The sequence below is a fragment of the Bos indicus genome, chromosome 4 (assembly GCF_029378745.1).
Source record: "Bos indicus isolate NIAB-ARS_2022 breed Sahiwal x Tharparkar chromosome 4, NIAB-ARS_B.indTharparkar_mat_pri_1.0, whole genome shotgun sequence".
Classification (NCBI taxonomy): domain Eukaryota; kingdom Metazoa; phylum Chordata; class Mammalia; order Artiodactyla; family Bovidae; genus Bos; species Bos indicus.
Window position 1 is genome coordinate 60,778,528 of NC_091763.1, and position 19,484 is coordinate 60,798,011.

Consider the following 19,484-nt stretch of genomic DNA (forward strand, 5'->3'; position numbering starts at 1 on the left):
GGGCCGGGAGGAGAGGGCTCAGTCCCTCACACAAGACCATTAAGCCTCTTACCACAGAAGAGAGGAGTGGCAGCCAGAGCAAAGCACAGTGGGGCGATTTGGGTCGTTGAAGCATGCTAAGTAATTTAGGTCCTTCAATCTACAAAGAGAATTAACTCTGATTATTGATAATAAGAATAATTGCAAATATATTTGGAGTGCTTACTCTATACCAGGCACTGTGCTAAGAGCTCTGCATATTAACAAATTGTCCTCCCCATGACTTGAAGCAGTACGTACCATTGCCCTTCTTTTACAGATTAGGATACAGAGGTACACAAAAGTTAAGTAACCTATTGAAGGCCACTTGTCTAGTAAATAACAGAGCAAAGACCTGAATGCAGCTATCCAACCCCTGGTCCAGATTTTTACCCACAAGGAAGCTTATGCTCCAAGAACTTAAGCCCAAAGTGGCATAGCCAGTAGGTGCATCTAGAACTCAAATCCAGGCTCTGTGATTCTTCCAGCCACTCCAGACTGCCCAGTTAGAGGCCAGATCCTCTACTGAACTGTCCTGGGATCAGCTTGCCCCTCCTCTGTATCTCTGCCCAAAGGAGTTTCCACAGCGGAGCTATATATATGGCAAGTGATCATGCTTACTGGCTACTTCCTGGAGTGATTTCTGCCTCAACTTACTGGCTTCCTGGGGTGATTTCTGCCTCAACTTTCTGGTTCCCAAGGGTGAAAGCTAGAACAATTTTTATCATGATGGCCACATTTACTTTTTTAATTAAAAAAACACATTTCTGTTTTAAATCACAATTAAAATTTCTCCCACAGATATTAGCCATTAAAGAGCTTCCTGAACATATCTGAAGTGATAACCACTTCCAGGGCTGTGTCTGACATGTGTTTAGCATGATCTGGGGAGCTGACACCTTCCAAACATAGGAGAAAATCATGGCCTAGCAAGAGACCATGGAATAGAAGAAAAAGCGGCTGTCTCAGCTCTGTCCCTCACTAGCTGTGTGACATATTTCTTCTCTTTAGGCCTCAGTCTTCCCATCTATAAAATGGAAATGTTGGATTAGATTGTCTCAATCCAGCTCAAACTGAAAATAGCATTGAAAGAAATGAGGGCAGGCCCCAAGGAGTTAAGAGTGGGGGCTAGGGAACCAATGGTGACCTTTCTGGTTCTCATATCTCTGAACCCCACTTTGTTATCCTGCTCCCACATGAAAAAAAGACCTGATGGAAACGCTGGCCCTATTTTGAAGTAATCAAGAGCCCTCTGTCACCTCCTACAGTATAGATTCCAAATGTGTGAGTCTAACTCTGATGGTGGGTTTAGAGAAGATGACATTTTGGCCCTTCCAATGCCTAATTTTCCAGTGCATCCAACAACAAACTATGCAAAGAACAATCTTTAAAAGCCACGCTGTATTTTTAGAACTTTGTGTTTTCCTTTTAGCCACAATCCTGTGAGAAACACAGCAGCTTTTCTCCTTGACAGGGGGCGATGCATATGAAACACATAAAATACGTACTGCCACCAGCATGGTGGAAGCATGCCTTCTCTCCCCCGCTGCCCGCTTATTAGAGATTCTGAAGACTGCTCCCACAGCAGACCTTAGTGTGACCCTTGTCCTGCTCCACATGATGGGTTTTCAGAGCCAAGGGGTAACTTACTATTTACCAGTCATAGACACACTTTCTCATTCACTGAGCACGTTACATATTTGAACAGCAGAAGACTTTCTAGGAGGTGCTTGCTACTCAAACTCCATCTGAGGCTTGAGAAGGGTTTTGGAGTTTGTACATTAATTATATCACAAATTCACTTCAGTGGTACGTTTTCCACTGAAAAGTAAACACTAAGTAAACCCAACTTCCCAAAGTGCCCAAGTATCTCCTCCCAGAGAAGCAAGTAGGTAGCCAGGTTGGCCACTGAGAACAGGGTTAATTGTTGGTTATGAAAATGGATTTGAGAAAAGCTGAAAGTCAATAGCTGTGATCAAAGGAAAGTTCAGAAATCACAAGGACTGTCTACAAGAAGATGCCGATCCCAAGAAGCCAGGTAGGGGAGGAAGGGGGTCCAAGGTCAAGGGTCAGGCCACTCAAAAGAGGCTGCATTGCTACATTAAGCTTCAGGAATAAATAACCCCCCAAACCTCACTGACTCACAACAGTTTATTTCTCGCTCCTCAATTATATAACTGACATGTGCTTTCAAAGGACTGCTCTGCATGATCACAGGGACACAGGCTGATGGCTGCTCTGACATCCCAGAGCTGTACCATCTGGAGGGACCACGTGGCCTAATCAGTCCCTGCGGCTGGGGAAGAGAGGCTGATGGAAGTGGGCTTCTCACTGCCTCAGCCAGGAAAAGAGCCAGGCCATCTCCTCTCATGTTTCATTACCAGAGCTAATCACTATTCGGGCCCACCTAAATGCAAAAGTTGCTGAGAAGCATGGTCTTCCATGTGCCCAGAACGTTATTAATGAGAACAAGTCCTATCTACCAAGGAATCTAGAACCAGGAGTCCAAGCTAGAGGAGCAGATGTGGTGGGACAGAGAGCAGGAGGTGCCGTCAGAGAATCCTAGAAGATTTCATCACAGCACCACTCTTCGCTAGGATTCGAGAGAGCTCTGGAGGTATCACGGATTTGGACAGAGTTCTTAGCAACTTTAGGGTACCCGGAAAATGTTAGCTTTTAAAGAGCCTTCCTGTTATATCATGTTGATATTCTACATATTTTATAATTTTATCTTCATCTAAATGTCACCCCCAGAACCCAATGCCCCAATAAAAGTAGGTGAACTTTAATGGTCAAATCTCTCATTATCTTCGTCATTGGAGGAGTCCAAGGAATTGATGAATCAAAGCTTCTGCACATCCTAACTGAGCCCCTAGAGTCCCTTGAGGGACTGAAAGATTAGGAGTTGGAAAGGGACAGATAACTCTGCAGTTTTTAAAATTAAGTTTCCAAACCAAAAAAAAACACAAAGTTTCCAAACCATCCTGCAGCCTTCTCTCCATCAGATGATCTTAACAAAAACATTAAGGGCAAAAGCCTTTCCATATCTTTTATCTTCCCGCAAGTCCTGAATAAGACGATAGATAACATCATTTTATCTAACTGCATTATTCTCAGGATTTCCAAGATAAGTGCCAGCTACTATTTCCCTAACAGAAAGGAATGTTCCCTTTATTTAATAGAGTTTAGTTTTGTTGTCCATAAACTAGGAATAACAAAACCTGCCTCACAGAATTGTTGTGAGAATTAATGAGATGGCAAGAGGGAGAATTTGGAGAGTGAGAGTTCAGAATGGTTTATGTTCAGATAGATTTTTTTGTAATAGGGTTACTTCCCCTTATTATCCAAAACTCAGAAACTAAAGTGATGTCACTACTATAGTAAGAGATATCAGTCTATAGGAAGCACTTGGCATTTGCTCCTAGCACATAGATGTCTTCCATAAAATCAGTATCAGTACCACTATTACTTATATCATTATTGGTTCTTCTAATGCCATCACTTTTAACACAACTATGGTGGGTTTTTTATTGTGTGCAATCTTTTTTTTTAGGTATTTCTTTTCTTGAAACAAATTCTACTTATGAACATAGATTTTTCTCCCCAGGAATACTTTCTACCAGAATATTAAGAGTATATTTTAGTTCCTTGTCCTGGAGCCTGCCTGACTTCTCCCTCTCTTCATCTCTTGTCTCTTCCTGCTATCGTGTCTGGGAATGGCAGCTGTCCCAACAGACTCGATGATGCTTAGTCTTGCTATTTTATGGACACTTACACGGTCACATGATGTAGTTACTTTCATTTTCTCTTATGAATTTCAGTGCCGGTGGCAGATATCAAAGCTGTGGTGACGGGAAAGGACTGCCCTCATATGAAAGAGAAAGGTGCCCTTAAACAAAATAAGGTATGATTTCCAAATTATTCTAAGTAGTTCTGTCTGCACAACGCAGTTAGTGACTGCAATGGGCCCTTCTTTGGTAGCTATGCCTATGTGGTTGGGGAGTGTGTGTGTGTGTGTGTGTGTGTGTGTGTGTGCAGATGTGTCACGCAGTTACACATCTCTTAAACTCAGTTCCTTTTCCTTCCCTGATTCCTTTTACATTTCTCAGCCTTACTCTTTCTCTCACTGATCACTTGCTGAATCCCTACCATGTCTTGTATTCTCCCACTTCCTGTCCATATACAGCCCTAGGAATTGCCCTCACTGATGTTACCAGTCTTCTCTCAAGTCTTTCCACTCATCTCCGTCCTCTGGGCCCCTCCTACCCTCCTATTTATGTTCATAGTCTCCCTTCTGCATTTTCTCCCCAATCTCTTCCATTTTCTTCTTCTTAGTTACCCCTATGGGGTCTCAGAGAAGTCTGGGAAATGGAAGAGAGACCAGATGACTCCCAAAAATCTGAGAAAAATTTTCAAGGCCTAATATTCTTCAGCATCATGGGAAATATTGTTTCCCATATTTGAAACAGTTCAAATTCAGCTTAAGGGAGAAAATGTTCCCAAAGGTGTATATTGCTTGAATACTCTTCACATTGCAGTATTTTTCACCCTTCCCACCATGTTGTTCACCATGACAGCCTAGATTCCATAACAGAAGGTGTGGGGGGCAGCATTGTCTGAAAAGGTAGAGGAATTTCCTTTGTCCCCAGTTTGGAGGCATTTGCCCTTGGAGGCAAAGAGTATTAGGGAAGGAATATATGAAGGTAAAAGAAAAGTATATTTTTTTCTTATTAATTAATCTAAAAGGTAACTCTTTGCTTAAAATAATAATTTTAAAATGTGTTATATCTATAGCATATGGATAAGTGAAATGAATAACAGAAAAGTCAAAATGTACAGGAGGAAGAAGTAAGGATACTCAAAACAGGATAAAGTTTTTAAAAAAAAAAAAAAAAGGAGAAAATAAAAAACAAATGCAACAAATGAAAAAAGTTGCAAACTTGGCAGACATAATATAACTATGTCAATAGTCATTTTAAATGTCAATGGTCTAAATACGCCAATTAAAAGGGATTATTTGAGTAGATAAGAAGCAAGACTAAATATATGTTTTCCTCCAAGAAACCCACTTAAATATAGAAACTAAGAGAGGTGAAAGTAATGGGATGAACAAAGATCAAAATGCACGAGGCAAACTGAGAGAACTGAAAGAAGAAATTCACAAATCCATTATTGTCCTGGAGACTTCAGTAACCCTCTGTCAGTAATTGATAGATCAAGTGAGCAGAAAAATCAATAAGGATATTGATGACCTGAACAGCACCATCAATTAACTTGATCCAATTAACATTAATAGAAAATCTACTCAACAGCAGAATATACATTTTTCTCAAGCTCACAAGAAACATTCACCAAGACTGACCACATTCTGGGTCATAAAATAGATCTTAACAAATGTAGAAGTAACAGTCATACAAACTGTATTCTAATTCACGATGGAATTAGACTAGAAATCAATAACAGAAAGATAGATGGAAAATCCCCAAAATGTTTGGAAATTTCAGAACACACTTCCAAATAACCCATAGTCCAAAGAGGTAGTCTAAACAGAAATAACAAAATGTTTTACACTAAGTAAAATGAAAATATAACTTACTAAAATGGGTGGGTTGTGATGAAAGGGAAATGTATAGCATTAAATGCATATATTAGGAAAGAGGAAAAGTCTAAAATCAGTAAAGTTTCCACCTTAGGGAACTAGAGAAAGAAGAGCAATTTAAGCCTAAAGAAAACAGAAGAAAAGAAATAATAAATATTAGAGATCAATGAAATTGAAAACAGGAAAATAGTAGAGAAAATCAACAAATGCAAAACTTGGTCCTTGGAAAATATAAATGAAATTGAAATTTCTAGCTTGACTAACCAAAAGAAAATGAAAGAAGATACAAGCCATCAATGTCAAAACAGGTATGGAGATGAGCTCATTTGAGCCTAGGATATATGTGGCTGATTTTGGCCTTCTTGTTTCAGATTCCTCTCCCTTTAGAAGAGACCAACAAAACAAACTGAGTGAATGACTTTTCCAACCTTATTTTTAAAAATTGTGGTGACACTTAACAGAAAACTGGGCAAGTGGGCAGATGAATGAGTGATAGATGAATGGATGGAGAGAGAGGTGGTTGGATGATGGAAGAATGGATTGATAAATGGGACACACTGCTGTAAACACATAATAAGACTTCAAATGAAGGCTCCTTTCTGGGATTTGCTAGCCTAGAAGGCTAAGAGAGGTAGTAGTAGCTCTGCTAGCCTGGCTCTTTCATTTGTATACATATGAAAATAATTTGTCTTATAATATTAATAGTGTTCATATATTTGATGCATCAGGAAAAATGTCAGAAAGTAGAAAGGAAACCCGAAATTCTAATAATTTATTTCCTAACCCACTCACACCCCTTCCCCAATGATCCAGAGGCCTGCTCCTCCCTACCTCTGGGACTTCTGGATAGGAAAGGGGAGTTGTTGTCATTCAGTCACTAAGTCCTGTACTCCTCTATATCTCAGAGTTTGCTCAGATTCCTGTCCATTGAGTCAGTGATGCTATCCAACCATATCTTCTGATGCTGGGAAAGACTGAAGGCAAAAGGAGAAGGGGGCAGTGGAGGATGAGATGGGATGAGATGGAAAGAAGAGGCCTGCAACTTAAAAGGAGGGCTGGCCAAAGTGTGTCCACAGGAGGCCTGTCAGGGCATGGCAGTGGGCAGCAACCAAGGCCTGCTGCTGGCTCTTCAGCTTTTCCAGCTAGATGGTAGATTCTGACATTTTATGCCCCAGGACTCTTCATTAGCTTAATTATGAGCAGGGCAAACTGGACATTCAGATCTGTTGGTAACTGGTAGTACTTCTTGCTCATTCAACAGCTGACATGCCAGGCACAGTCTAAGGTCCTAGAAATAGATAAAGGAAAGGGACTGATCCTTTCCCTTGAGGCAGAGGTCTTTTTTCATAGAGTCCTTCACTCAGTCAGCATTAGAGCACTTGAGATAGGATGGGCTATAGGCACAGAGTGATGCACAGGCAGACACAGCCCTGTCCTCCTGGAGCTGAGTCTAACTTGTTTAAAAGAAGTTGGTGCAACAAATTTCTGTGGACACAAAAAGTATTGGCTTCTTCACAGAGAGATTAGGAAATTCCTGATACTTGAAAAGAATTTTCATGGGTGAATGGAAATTGAATTGGAAGAATTTGACTTTTAAGGATTAAGGATTCTAAATTCAAACCCTGTGGTTCATGAAATAAAGTTGATTTGTTACTGTATTTTTGAAAGTAGGCAGTCCTGGTACTTATCCCACTGCCTTGGGCTTTAGAAGTTAAATAGCATGCAATCACCAGAGGAAAACTCTAACCAGGTATCAGTGAAAGGGATAGGAATATGTTTGACCTGAGAGATGCTTCCATTTCACCATGCCCAGAGCCCAGATTTATTTTTCCAGTATGATTAATGTACCTGAAATTAGAAGCAGATTATATTAGAAGATGATGTTCTAGTATTGACTTGAAAATCCTGATCTTAAGCAAAAAGCCTTTTATTCAGAGTTACTTCATTCATCATTCATAGTCACACTATATTGAGTATTTTCTTTATACCAGACTTGTGCCAGGTGCTGGGAATCCAAAGATAAATATGACCTGGCCCCTGATATTTTGTGTCTAGAGCAGATACAAGATTTAATGATCCACATGCTATTATAATCCAATGGTGCCTATGCCCCAGTAAATTTAAAAACAAGGGGAGCCTGGGATTTTGAGAAGGTTCATGGAGGAAGTGATGTATGAGCTGGGTTTTGAAAAGAAGAGAGGGAAAGACCTTCTAGGAGAAGGAAACAATATATGAAAGGCGCATGGGGCCTTTTGACATCTGATGTATCCTCTGACTGAGAAACATTGAATTCACAGTAGGATTGGTGGGGACAGAGATGAAAATGGGTTGGAGAACTATTGGCTCAGATAGATGGAGCCCTAACATAAAGCTACTTCACAGAAGGCAAAACCCTCTCACTATATAATATATGAATGACTGATTTTACCTTCTACAATAGAAAGTCAAACTCATAGGTATACAGATGAGCTGCAGTGTTAATAGCTATGAAATCTACTATTTCTCTGGCCACGTTTAGCACACACACATGCCAAGTTATGTACACATCCGTAATCAAAATGCTTTGCCCTCAAGATAACATGGATAGATGCTGGAGAACCAACATGATTAAAGTGAATGCCAGGTGAGATGGCCAAATTAGACAAGTCACCCCAAAACAATGTAAGGAATGGCAGCCAACACTTTACAGTGAAATTATGTTGTATAAAACTCTACTCTCATATTCCATCAGCCCATCACGTGGCCCTGGAAGGTGGAAATCCCCAAACCAAGACACCATCATGCCCAGAATTTCTCTGAGCATCCCCTGACCCTGTATGCCTTGTCATTATACCCAGGACCAGAAGGTTGAGTAGGGTCAGAGGTCATAGGGCGAGTTCCTCCTGTATCCTCCAACCACAGAACTCACTTATCCCAGGCCTTCCTCCACATGTGAGGGGAGGACATATGAATTAGTGAGATGGAGGATGGAAATAAGCTACTCCTGGACATGATTTTTCACTGACTTAGATCCAGAGTGAATAAAAGACCTTAGGTAGTGAGTAGCAAAACCGCAGAGCATCAAATATCTAAGAGAGTGTTGTGGTGTGTGACAAGAGGCCCCTGAGGGGGATGCTGCCCCAGATCCACAACCACTTACTCCACCGCCTCCTGGCACCTCTCTCCCTCACAGACAGTTTGGACAGGTGGCCGCTTCTAGAGTGTTAGCCCGAGAGGCCGTCGCTGCCAGCTCTGCAACCTGCCTGCTCAAAGTGCTAGAGAGCTGACCTCCACCAAAGCCTCAATGACAGCCAACTGGAGACGTCAATAAAACTCATTATAAGTGATAGCAGCCTTTAACGCAGGCGTGCGACTCAGAGAAGTAATTCCTCCAACCCCTCCCAGGCAGCTTTGGTGAAATTAAAGTGGGGATTGACATTGTCACGAATTTCCTATTCCCTGCCTGTGTTTATCAGAAATCTAGGTCATGACAGTTCCTCTCTTTCACGTCCTCGCTGGTAAATGCCTTAGAAGGGCAAAACCTAAAGCTGGCAGCCCCCCCTCCTTTTTCTTCCTACTCCATGCCCTGTGGAAGAGAAAGTGTCACAAGGACAGCCACATTGACACTCTGGTCTCAAGAGACTTCAGCACTTAGTCAAGAGGCCACGTCTGGGCTCTGGTGATGCTCACACCTGCTGTCGTAAGCAAGGCGATGATTAGCTATGTGCCTGCCCTAAGCAGAGCAGCAGGCATGGTCTAGCATCAGTCAGAAATCCGTTGTCAGTCTCACCTTTTCCTGTTGACTTCTGAAGGTCACCTGGTGCTGCTGTGATGTACTGACTGGTTGTCCAGAAGCAAAGCCCCTCCTCTCCTTTCTCTCCAATCTCCTAAGTACGAGTCAGAATTTTTCCAGGGGATGACACTAAGATTAGTAAAGAAATCATCATCTATATCAATGTTTCTCATCTAAGAACAGTTTTTATGAATTTAGGAGATTAGAGCTTAACATTTTGTTGAAAAATGTTTTCAGTTTTTTAAAAGAAAATAATCACCTATGATCCCAGCACCTTAACATAATTATTTTCATTTCACATATTCGGTTCCAGTCTCCAACCACAGCTAGACATTGTTCCTAGTTGTGATCAGTATGTAAATAATGTTCATTTCTCTTGTTTGTTTTTCCACTTAAAATCAAATGTTTGTAATTATACTTAATGCCTGCTGCTGCTGCTAAGTCGCTTCAGTCATGCCCGACTCTGTGCGACCCCGTAGACGGCAGCCCACCAGGTTCCCCCATCCTTGGGATTCTCCAGGCAAGAACACTGGAGTGGGTTGCCATTTCCCATTAGCAACCCTGCGAAATATATGCTGCTGCTGCTACTTAATGCCTAGCAGCATTTATTTTGCAGGGTTGCTAATTTGTGATTTCTTTATTTAATGTTCTACCCAAAGAAGGGAGGACATTTATTTAGTTCCTTGTATTACATTCTTATGGCTTCCTTGGTGGCTCAGTTGGTAAAGAATACACCTGCAATGCGGGAGACCACCTGCAACCCAGGAGACCCAGGTTCAATTCCCGGGATGGAGCAATCCTCTGGAGAAGGAAGTGGCAACCCACTCCAGTATTCTTGCCTGAAAAATCCCACGGAGTGAGGAGCTTAGCAGGCTACAGTGCATGGGGTCGCAGAGTCAGGCACAACTGAGTGCAGTGCTGTGTTTTTCTGTTCTGTTACATTCTTACAGATAATAGTATATACAGTTTTGCTTCCTTTTGAAATTTTTTAGGAGTAACTCCAAAAGTGGGACGGCTTGTTCTTGATATGGACTGCCTTACAGGCTTTTTTAAAAGGATGACACCAATTATGGCACCACTGTCAGGACCCATGACCATTTTCATTATGCACTAAAAGACCTGAAAGAGATGCTAAACTTATGGGGAAATTGTTTTTGTTTGTTGGTGAACTCTTTTCCAATTTTATTGATCTTTCCTGGGCTGGCTTGAATAGAATCCTAAGGAAAACAAGAATGAAAAATTCAGAGTGGGTAGTCTTGCAGAATAGATCCTGGTCTGTGATTCAGCAGTTTTTCCTTCACCTGTTTCTATTTCTGGTAGGGTGAGGATACCCTAAGAGGATGAGATACTGTTAGGTCTGGGTTCAGAACAAAAGCTGCTTTCCCTTAATGAGGGGACAGCTAGAGTCGAGCCAAACACAGAATTCATGAGAGCCACAAATAGCCTGATGGCTGACTGTGTCAGGAGAGGCATCCGCCTAATGCTGAGCCTTTGGAGTCCGCTTGGGAGAATTCTTTCTCATCTGAAATTCTTAAATCTAGAGGCAGTGACCTCATCTTTCTCCCTTCTGTCTTCTTTCTGGAGCATTCTTGCTGTGAGTTACTGGCCAAAGACAAATCCTCTGACAGATGTTGAGGTAGAGAATGATGTGGAGAGGTCTACTTCCCTAAGAAAGAACGCCTGTGGGTGGTTACTGAGAATGCAGCTCCTAGATCATACCGTGAGGGAAAGGGGCAGTCCTCAGTGGTGCCTAATAGACACAGAGACAGAAGGTAGGCTAGCACATGAGTTTTGTAGTGATGCAGAGCATCGATGTGGACTCACTTGGCTCTTTCCTCCAAATTAGGAGTTGTTAGGGTGTTGAGAGGGGCTGCCTTGGTGGCTCAGATGGTAAAGAATCTGCCTATAATGGAGAAGACACAGGAGATGCAAGTTCGATCCGTGGGTCAGGATGATCCCCTGGAGAAGGAAATGGCTACCCACTCCAGTATTCTTGCCAGGAGAATTCCATGGATAGAACCCGGTGGGCTACAGTCCATGGGGTCACAAAGAGTTGGATGTGACTGAGCAACTAATTGGAGAAGGTGATGGCACCCCACTCCAGTACTCTTGCCTGGAAAATCCCATGGACAGAGGAGCCTGGTGGGCTGCAGTCCATGGGGTTGCAAAGAGTCGGACACGACTGAGCGACTTCACTTTGACTTTTCACTTTCATGCATTGGAGAAGGAAATGGCAACCCACTCCAGTGTTCTTGCCTGGAGAATCCCAGGGACAGGGGAGCCTGGTGGGCTGCCGTCTATGGGGTCGAATAGAGTCGGACACGACTGAAGCGACTTAGCAGCAGCAGCAGCAGAGCAACTAATACACGCACATAAACACAATACAGGGTGCTAAGATGTTCAGTGACTCTCATCTTCCAGAGACTGTACCTGCTGACTGCTCAATCCAGTAGAATAATCATTATATCTATTAGTGCATAGTGTGTACAATTTGAGAAGCATATTTTAACGCACATATTAGGAACAACACTAAGTGTCTCAGCCAAGGTCATTCAGCTACAATGGAATGACTGCAACACTTAGTCCTTGGCCCTTTGGGTCTGTCTCATAGTCTGTACTATGAATGAACCCAGGCACTCGAACGAAGAGACATTCACCAATGAATGAGTCCAGCTATTCTGCCACTTGGGCCCATACTGTCCTTTATACCCTGCAGCCACTATAGGATAAAACTAGGTTTCATATAAACTTTGCTCTACAGTAGTTCAGAGATCAAAGGGCAGACATACTACCTAAAGATAGTGGATTCGTCCCGAAGCCTCATTACCTCCTATGTAGCTTCCATGTTTTAGGAAGTTTATACCCACTATGAACACCTGTCTTTTTGGAAATGATAGAAGATAGAGTAGCCCATAATGTTGCTGATTGCGAAAGAGTTTACTACTTTCCATGGTCTCCCTGGGAGGGAGATGTTGAAGATAGGAAAGTAGCATAGCTTTGGGGCTGTGTGGCCTTGGACAACTCACTTAACCTCTCTGAGCTCCTTCCCATAAAAAGGGAATGATAACACTTGCTCCATGCACTGTCTTGAGAATTAAACGAATTGGTTCATGCAGACCTCCCATGAACAGAGAGAAGGAAACGTGTTGTGAATCTTGAAAAATATCGTCCTTCTTCCCATCAGCCTCACTACCGCTCCTCTTGCCTGGACCCACTACAGGCACTATTCCACGTGCAATCTGCAGCCATTTGTAACTGAAAAGCAAAACGTGCAAATTGTCTTCAGTGTGGTGTTTTCTCTAATCTCTTGCAGGAGGTGCTTGAACTTGCTTTCTCCATCTTGTATGACTCAAACTGCCAACTGAACTTCATAGCTCCTGACAAGCATGAGGTAAAGATCTCCAGGGGTTAATTTATGAGAGAATGTCATATTTTCTTGAGAAAAACAGCAGATAAAAAAATACTGGAAAGAATTTTTTTTAAGTCTACCCAAGAAAAATTATGAGCAAATGCACATTTTGTTGACTTAGAATAGAATGAAAACCTCTCAAAAAACTGCAAATTAAACAGATTCAGCTTCTTCTTAGCTTAATCAAGAGTTTATGGTAAAGAAGAAGGTACAAGTGCTTCATAGTAAGGACATACTGTTACAGAAAAAATATCATCCTTAGCTATGGCTTGGTTTTTATTGAATATTTAGGTTTTGGTCAAAATTTTCCCATAATAAATTTGTCTCAATTCTTTAAAACATTTGAGAACTAGATTTTTTATCATGTTTAAGTTATTTTAAGAGGTTTAGGACTGTCTCTGCTGTTGGAATTTTATTTTTGAGATGCTTTTATTCCTTTTTGACATCTTGTTATATGTATAATTTGTTTCTCTTCTCGAAGCACACTGTCAGCTATATTTAAAATATTTAGCATAAATCTAGGAAAATGCATTTGTAAGATGAAGTAGCAGCTATGGCTGATTTAACTTCTTTTCTTGTAAGCTAGAACACAACATCATGCTTGAAACTCTTATTTTTAGATGATACCATTCAAATTTTTGTTGTGCATGTGGTAACATAAAAAGCTTTTAGAAAGGAAGGAACATTTTAATAGAACTTGAATTTTGTTCCCCATTTCCCCAGGGAGATTTAACTCATTTAGAAGTTATTCTGTATTTGTTTTGTTTTTTACTGCTTTGAAGCTTTTGGATAAAATTGTACATCCCCCAAAGAGAAGAAAGATTAGATGCAAATCCTGCATTTAAAGTGGTGCTTAAATATAATTCTGTGTTACTTGACATTTAGTTCATGGAAGGGAATGACTTTGTCTTCATCTTCTTGAAAATAGATACCGTGTCCTACCATTTCTCTTTTTAAATAAAACTGTGGTTGTACGCAGGCCACCATATTCAAGATATATACAGATATATAGGAAACCACTTAAAATAGTAGAACTGAGGATGCTATTTAAATCTATACAAGGCTGTTTTGCCCAGTGTACATTAATTCCAGATAAGGATAAATGCTCTGAGACTGCCAAATTTTTATTCATATCTGCCACTTTTTATTGATGCAGTGAGGAGAAAAATGCCATGCACTTGTGAATACTTTTAATTTCTTCAGACCACTTTCATATCTATTGCCTCATTTTATTTGCATAATTGCTCCATAAAGCAGAAAATTCTATTACAGATATCTTCACTGATCAAAGGAGGAGAGAGAAGCCTCCCAAAATTGACTACCTCAACAATAGTAAAGACAATAGTAATTATAACTGGAATACTCTGAACCAGGCACCATTCAATGCTTTGTGTGCCTCACCTCCCTCAATCTTCATTCTGTAACTGTAAAAGAAACAAGCTAATGTTATTCCCATTTTATTAAAAGAAAAAAAATAATGCTCCACAGAGAACTTTAAAAACTTTTTCCAGATCAAACAAATAGTAAGTGATAGAACCTGGATTTAAACAATGGGGGTCTTGTTCCAGAAACACCTTCTATCTGAGCCCTGTACTGGGTGGCTTGGAAGGAAGAAAGCAGGACCTGGACTCAGGACTTCCTGCCAGTGCCCATCCCCTAGCTTCAGCAATTATCAACTCATAGACAATGAAGTTTCACCTGTATCCCCGCCCACACCCAGCTGCCATACCCCAGATTATTTTCAAAGCGCATCCAGATGTCATCATTTTATTTGTAAATACTCCCCTTGTGCACCTCTAAAGACCCGATGGACCGTAACTCGCCAGGCTTCTCTGTCCATGGTATTCTCCAGGTGAGAATACTGATGTGGGTTGCCATGCCTTCCTCCAGAGGATCTTCCCAACCCAGGTATCGAACCCATGTCTTTTATATCTCCTGCATTGGCAGACAAGTTCTTTACCACTAGCGCCACCTGGGAAGTCCTACATTTCAATAGGTTGCCATTATTGTCATTATCAGTGTCCAAATTATCTTATCTAGAAAAAGTAGATCTGGTCCCATCACTTCATGGCAAATAGATGGGAGGAAAAAATGGAAACAGTGACAGACTTTATTTTCTTGGGCTCCAAAATCACTGTGGATGGTGACTGCGGCCATGAAATTAAAAGACATTTGCTCCTTGGAAGAAAATCTGTGACAAAGCTAGACAGTGTATTAAAAGGCAGAGACATCACTTTACCAACAAAGGTCTGTATAGTCAAAGCTATGGTTTTTCCAGTAGTCATGTATGAATGTGAGAGGTGAACCGTAAAGAAGGTTGAGTGACAAAGAATTGATGCTTTTGAACTGTGGTGTTGGAAAAGACCCTTGAGAGTCCCTTGGACTGCAAGGAGATTAAATCAGTCAATCCTAAAGGAAATCATCCCTGAATATTCATTGGAAGGACGGACACTGAAGCTTCAATACTTTGGTCACCTGATGTGAAGAGCTAACTCACTGGACAAGATTGCAGGCAGGAGAAGAAAGGGGGCAATGGGATGAGATGGTTGGATGGCATCATTGACTCAATGGACGTGAGTTTTCGCAAACTCCAAGAGACAATGAAGGACATGGAAGCCTAGCATGCTGCAGTCCATGGGGTGGCACACAGTTGGACATGACTGAGCGACTGAACAACTATAGAGAAAGTAGGAATACCTTCTGGTTGGCTTCTGAGTCCTATTGACAGATGACCCTGGCAGTTTTCAGGCATTCTGGCATGACAAGATACTCCAGGTTCTTCTTGAGCATTCCCTGCCTTTTCTCTATGGAGTTTTGACTCCTTTTGGTATTTAGCAACCAGAATCTGGACATTCAGTGTGCCTATTACTACTGGGTTGGTGATTATTTTTAGGCATTTTTGTAGACAGAGCTTGGAGTTATGTTTTTAAAAGACAAAATACATCATACATTTATACCGATATTTCCAACTCAGATTCAGTACTACAGTTTTTATTTATTGATCATGATGCTTTTTAAAAAAGTTTTCTGTGCTTGCTGCTTCTCAAAAGAAAAGCACCACAGAAGTGTTCCTGTGGGTTAAATTAATCTGTACTAGGAAGCTAGCCAGGACTGGGAAGGCTGTGTACAAAGAGTAGCGACCCCAGCACTTAGGGATTTACAGTGAAACAGTGTCTAAACTGGAAGGGGCCTCAAAGAGCATGGGGTTCAGTGGTGCTTCTAAATGGAGATACATCAGAATTAGCTGGAAGCTTTTCTAAATAAAATTTCCTGACCTAAGATTTGTAAGATCAAGATCTACAGAGTAGGACCTGGGTTCTATTTTTATCAAGATTATTTATGAAGAAACAAACGTTTAGATGTGTTTAGAAACCCTCTAAGGCATTCACAAGATCACTAATACTTCCAGAAACCTCTTAGCCCTCAGTTGATACTTAGATGGGTTGAGTGCTCTGGCTGAGATCCCATAGTCAAGGCCGAACCAAAGCTCTACAGTTCAGGACTGCCCTACTCAGACAGACTTAATAACACACCTCCTTGGCTTAACAAGTGGAGCCCCCAGTGTGCATCAGGGTAGATTTCTAAGCCATCACTGTGACTTAAGATCTGTATAGAGCTTGCCGTCTCATAGTGCTTTTTTGTTGAGATCTGCTGTCATATTCTGGAACATAGCCCAGGTAACCACAGTGCAAAGGACAAGCTAAGTAGGGTCTGGAATTGCAACTTGACCCAGTAAGGGCAAGAGAGGGGATAATCTAGAGCACATTCTAGAAGGAAGATCAGTCCCACAGGAAGAGCAGTGAAATTACTATCAAAGAATTACTATCAAAGAAGCCCTGAATAGGACTAGGACATCCTAAAAGGTGAGCTGAGCACAACATCCAGAATGCAGGCAGTTTTCTGATGTTGGCAGCAGAGGCTAGTTCTTCACCAAGTATTATGGCTTTAATGGTCAGGGCAGGATTTCAGCCTCTGGAGGGATGCTGACAAGAGCAAGTCAGGTACTCAGATAAATGAAGCATAGTTCATAGCCTACTGGAGAAAGAAGAAAAGGGCATGATTAATTTTTAATGAGAGGGGAAGAACCAAATCCTTAGTTGGTTACTATGGAGTGCTTTCCAAAACAGGTGATGTCCCCAGGGATCAGACTCCAAAGACCTGGAGGAGAAAACCCTTAGAAACCAGAAGCCCAGGCAGAAGAGGTCCGTAGACTGGCAGCTAAGCCACCTTCCATTAAGATCACCCAATGATTTTAGCCATTTTGTCCACCAGACCTTGGGCAGCACTGAGCTATTCCTAAATCTTTTGCTAAGAAATACAAAGGTAGGATCGCGGCCTCACCGGCTGAGGAAGGGCGCTCTAGCCGCGGAGGTTGTAGCGGCCCCGGAAGTGCTCAGCCATCGACACGACCCCGGCGCCCCGGATGGGGAAGGAGGCGGGCGGCCGCTGTTCCCCGGCCGCGCACCCCTAGGAACTCGCGGGCAGGAACCTAGCTGCATTGTCCTGCCTCAGAGAACAAACTCATCTACTGTAGGCCTAGCCTGGGTCGCTGCCTTTGAAAGCAAGGGTAAGAATTAAAAAAAAAAAAAAAAAGAAATACAAAGGTAGGACCACCATTAGCCCCAGAGTGGAGTTCGACTGTCGTTTTGAGTGCAGGAATCAAACAGGATAGTCAGATACTGGCTCTAGATTAGAACTGCTCAGAGTCAGGAGAGTAGCAAGTATGATCTGATGTTGAGTCCAGGAGTGTTAGGGTATATTCTACCAATACCTTTAACTCTTTGATCCACTGGTGGGATGTTAGAGATATTCTGTTGCACAGGCAGAAAAATTCAAATCCTCCTGCTGCTATGTAGGGAGGCATTATTTGTACAGAAGAGTGCAGACGATGGAGGCAGATTGCATAAGTTCAAATCCCACCTACTCCACATACTGCCAAGTGACTTAATTTCTCATTGTCTCAGTTCCCTCATCTGTAAAACAGAGATGCTAACAGAAGTGTCAATTTTATAGAGGTGCTGACTATCAAATGATGATGTAGGCAAAGCCCTTAGCACAGAGCCCAGTCCTTGCTGAGTGATCAGTTGGTGTTAGCTATTGTTATTCCTCTTGTAATTGTCATCAGTCGTTCTCATTGTCACCTTCTTTCTCCCCAGTACTGTATCTGGACAGATGGGCTGAATGCGCTGCTGGGGAAAGACATGATGAGTGACCTAACACGGAATGACTTGGACACGCTGCTCAGCATGGAAATCAAGCTCCGCCTCCTGGACCTGGAAAACATTCAGATCCCCGACGCGCCTCCACCCATCCCCAAGGAGCCCAGCAACTATGACTTCGTCTATGACTGTAATTGAAGCACCCTGGGCCCAGATGCACCCCCTCCAAAACTGGAAGATTTAGCTAATAGGAGAGAAGAATGAAAAGGCGCCCACACCGTGGAATCCGCTGTGGTCAAGGGACACTGTGGGTCCACACTTCCTTTGGCCTCGCCTCCTCTAACTCTGGCATTTTTCTGCCCCTCCCTGGCATCCTGCTCACCACCCCGATTCTGTTCCTAGACTCCATTGCTTTAGGTTACCTCCCGTCGCTGCAGTCAAAGGTGGGAGAAAAGCAAAATCCACCGCCAATGAGAGAGCCAAAGGGCCCTTCCATCTTCATTCCAGCAGGCAAGTCCTCCCCTCCTAGCGGCTCCAAGCCAGCAATCCAGACCTTCTCCCAATCTGCAGCCAGACACAGGGGTGTGCCTCAAGCTCTGGGTCTGGAAGAACCGGAAACGATCTAGCTTCTCGAGAAGACAAACACCACTCCTTGTTCCCCAGAGGGTCTGCTCACACCACCAGTTCCATGTGAATTGAAATCTGCTTCTAAATGCCCTCCCTCCCCCATTCTGGCCTCTGCCTGCCCAGTTCCTCTCTGGTCCCAAGAGCAGCAGCGGTTGCCTCATCCTAGTTCTCACAAGCGTTGGGTCAGCAGACACGATCTGAGGGTCCCATGGCCACATCACGTCTGCCCTGTGGCTGTGACCACCCTTTCTGTCTCTCAGCTAGTCTTGGGTTTCTTCTCCCTGCCCCATCCCTGACCTGCCTTCTTCATTGCCACACATTCCTCCAGCCCCTTAGCTGAAAGCACAATGCTGAAATCAGTCGTCCTGCTTCATCTCTAATGTACTAAATCTAAAAGCCTCGATGACAGGCAGTTGCTGTCTAAGGGTCTGGGGGGTTCTGCTGCAACACAGGTTCCACAAGATGGTCAAGCTGTCAGACATCCAAGTTTACATCATTGTAGTTATTACAGGTATTGACAATTTGCAAAGGGTTTGGGTTGTTGGTTTTGGGGGTTGGTTTTTGTTTGTTTGGTTTTTTTTTTGCTTTGTTTTTGTATAAAAGAGTCTAACATTTTTTGCCAAACAGATATATATTTAATGAAAAGAAGAGATACATAAATGTGTGTACTTTCCAGGTTTTTTTGTTTAATTATTTGAGTCCTAAACATCTTCCTGAGAATAACATTCCCCTAAACATGCTGTGGAATAAAATTAATTGTGATGAGTTGGAGAGCTGGTGTTTTGATTTGGTAATTTAGGTTCTTGCTGCTCAGTCATCAACATCACTGAGAGCTTGTTGAAACTGCAGAATCTAAACCTCACCCCAATCTTGAAGAATCAGGTGATGCTCATGCATATT

The 19,484-nt window shown here is 42.3% G+C and overlaps 1 protein-coding gene across 6 annotated transcripts in view; it reads left to right on the top strand.

Annotated features, from left to right (window-relative positions):
- Positions 1–19,355, top strand: part of ELMO1 (engulfment and cell motility 1) — a 581,836-nt gene extending 562,481 nt beyond the window's left edge. For all 6 annotated transcript variants that reach the window (XM_070787263.1, XM_019958763.2, XM_019958762.2 and 3 more), the window contains 3 exons: positions 3,840–3,922; positions 12,703–12,780; positions 17,955–19,355. In XM_070787263.1, the coding sequence (XP_070643364.1) occupies positions 3,840–3,922; positions 12,703–12,780; positions 17,955–18,155 (362 nt within the window). In that variant the 3' untranslated portion in view covers positions 18,156–19,355. The remainder of the gene's footprint in view (positions 1–3,839; positions 3,923–12,702; positions 12,781–17,954) is intronic.
- Positions 19,356–19,484: the final 129 nt, after the last annotated feature.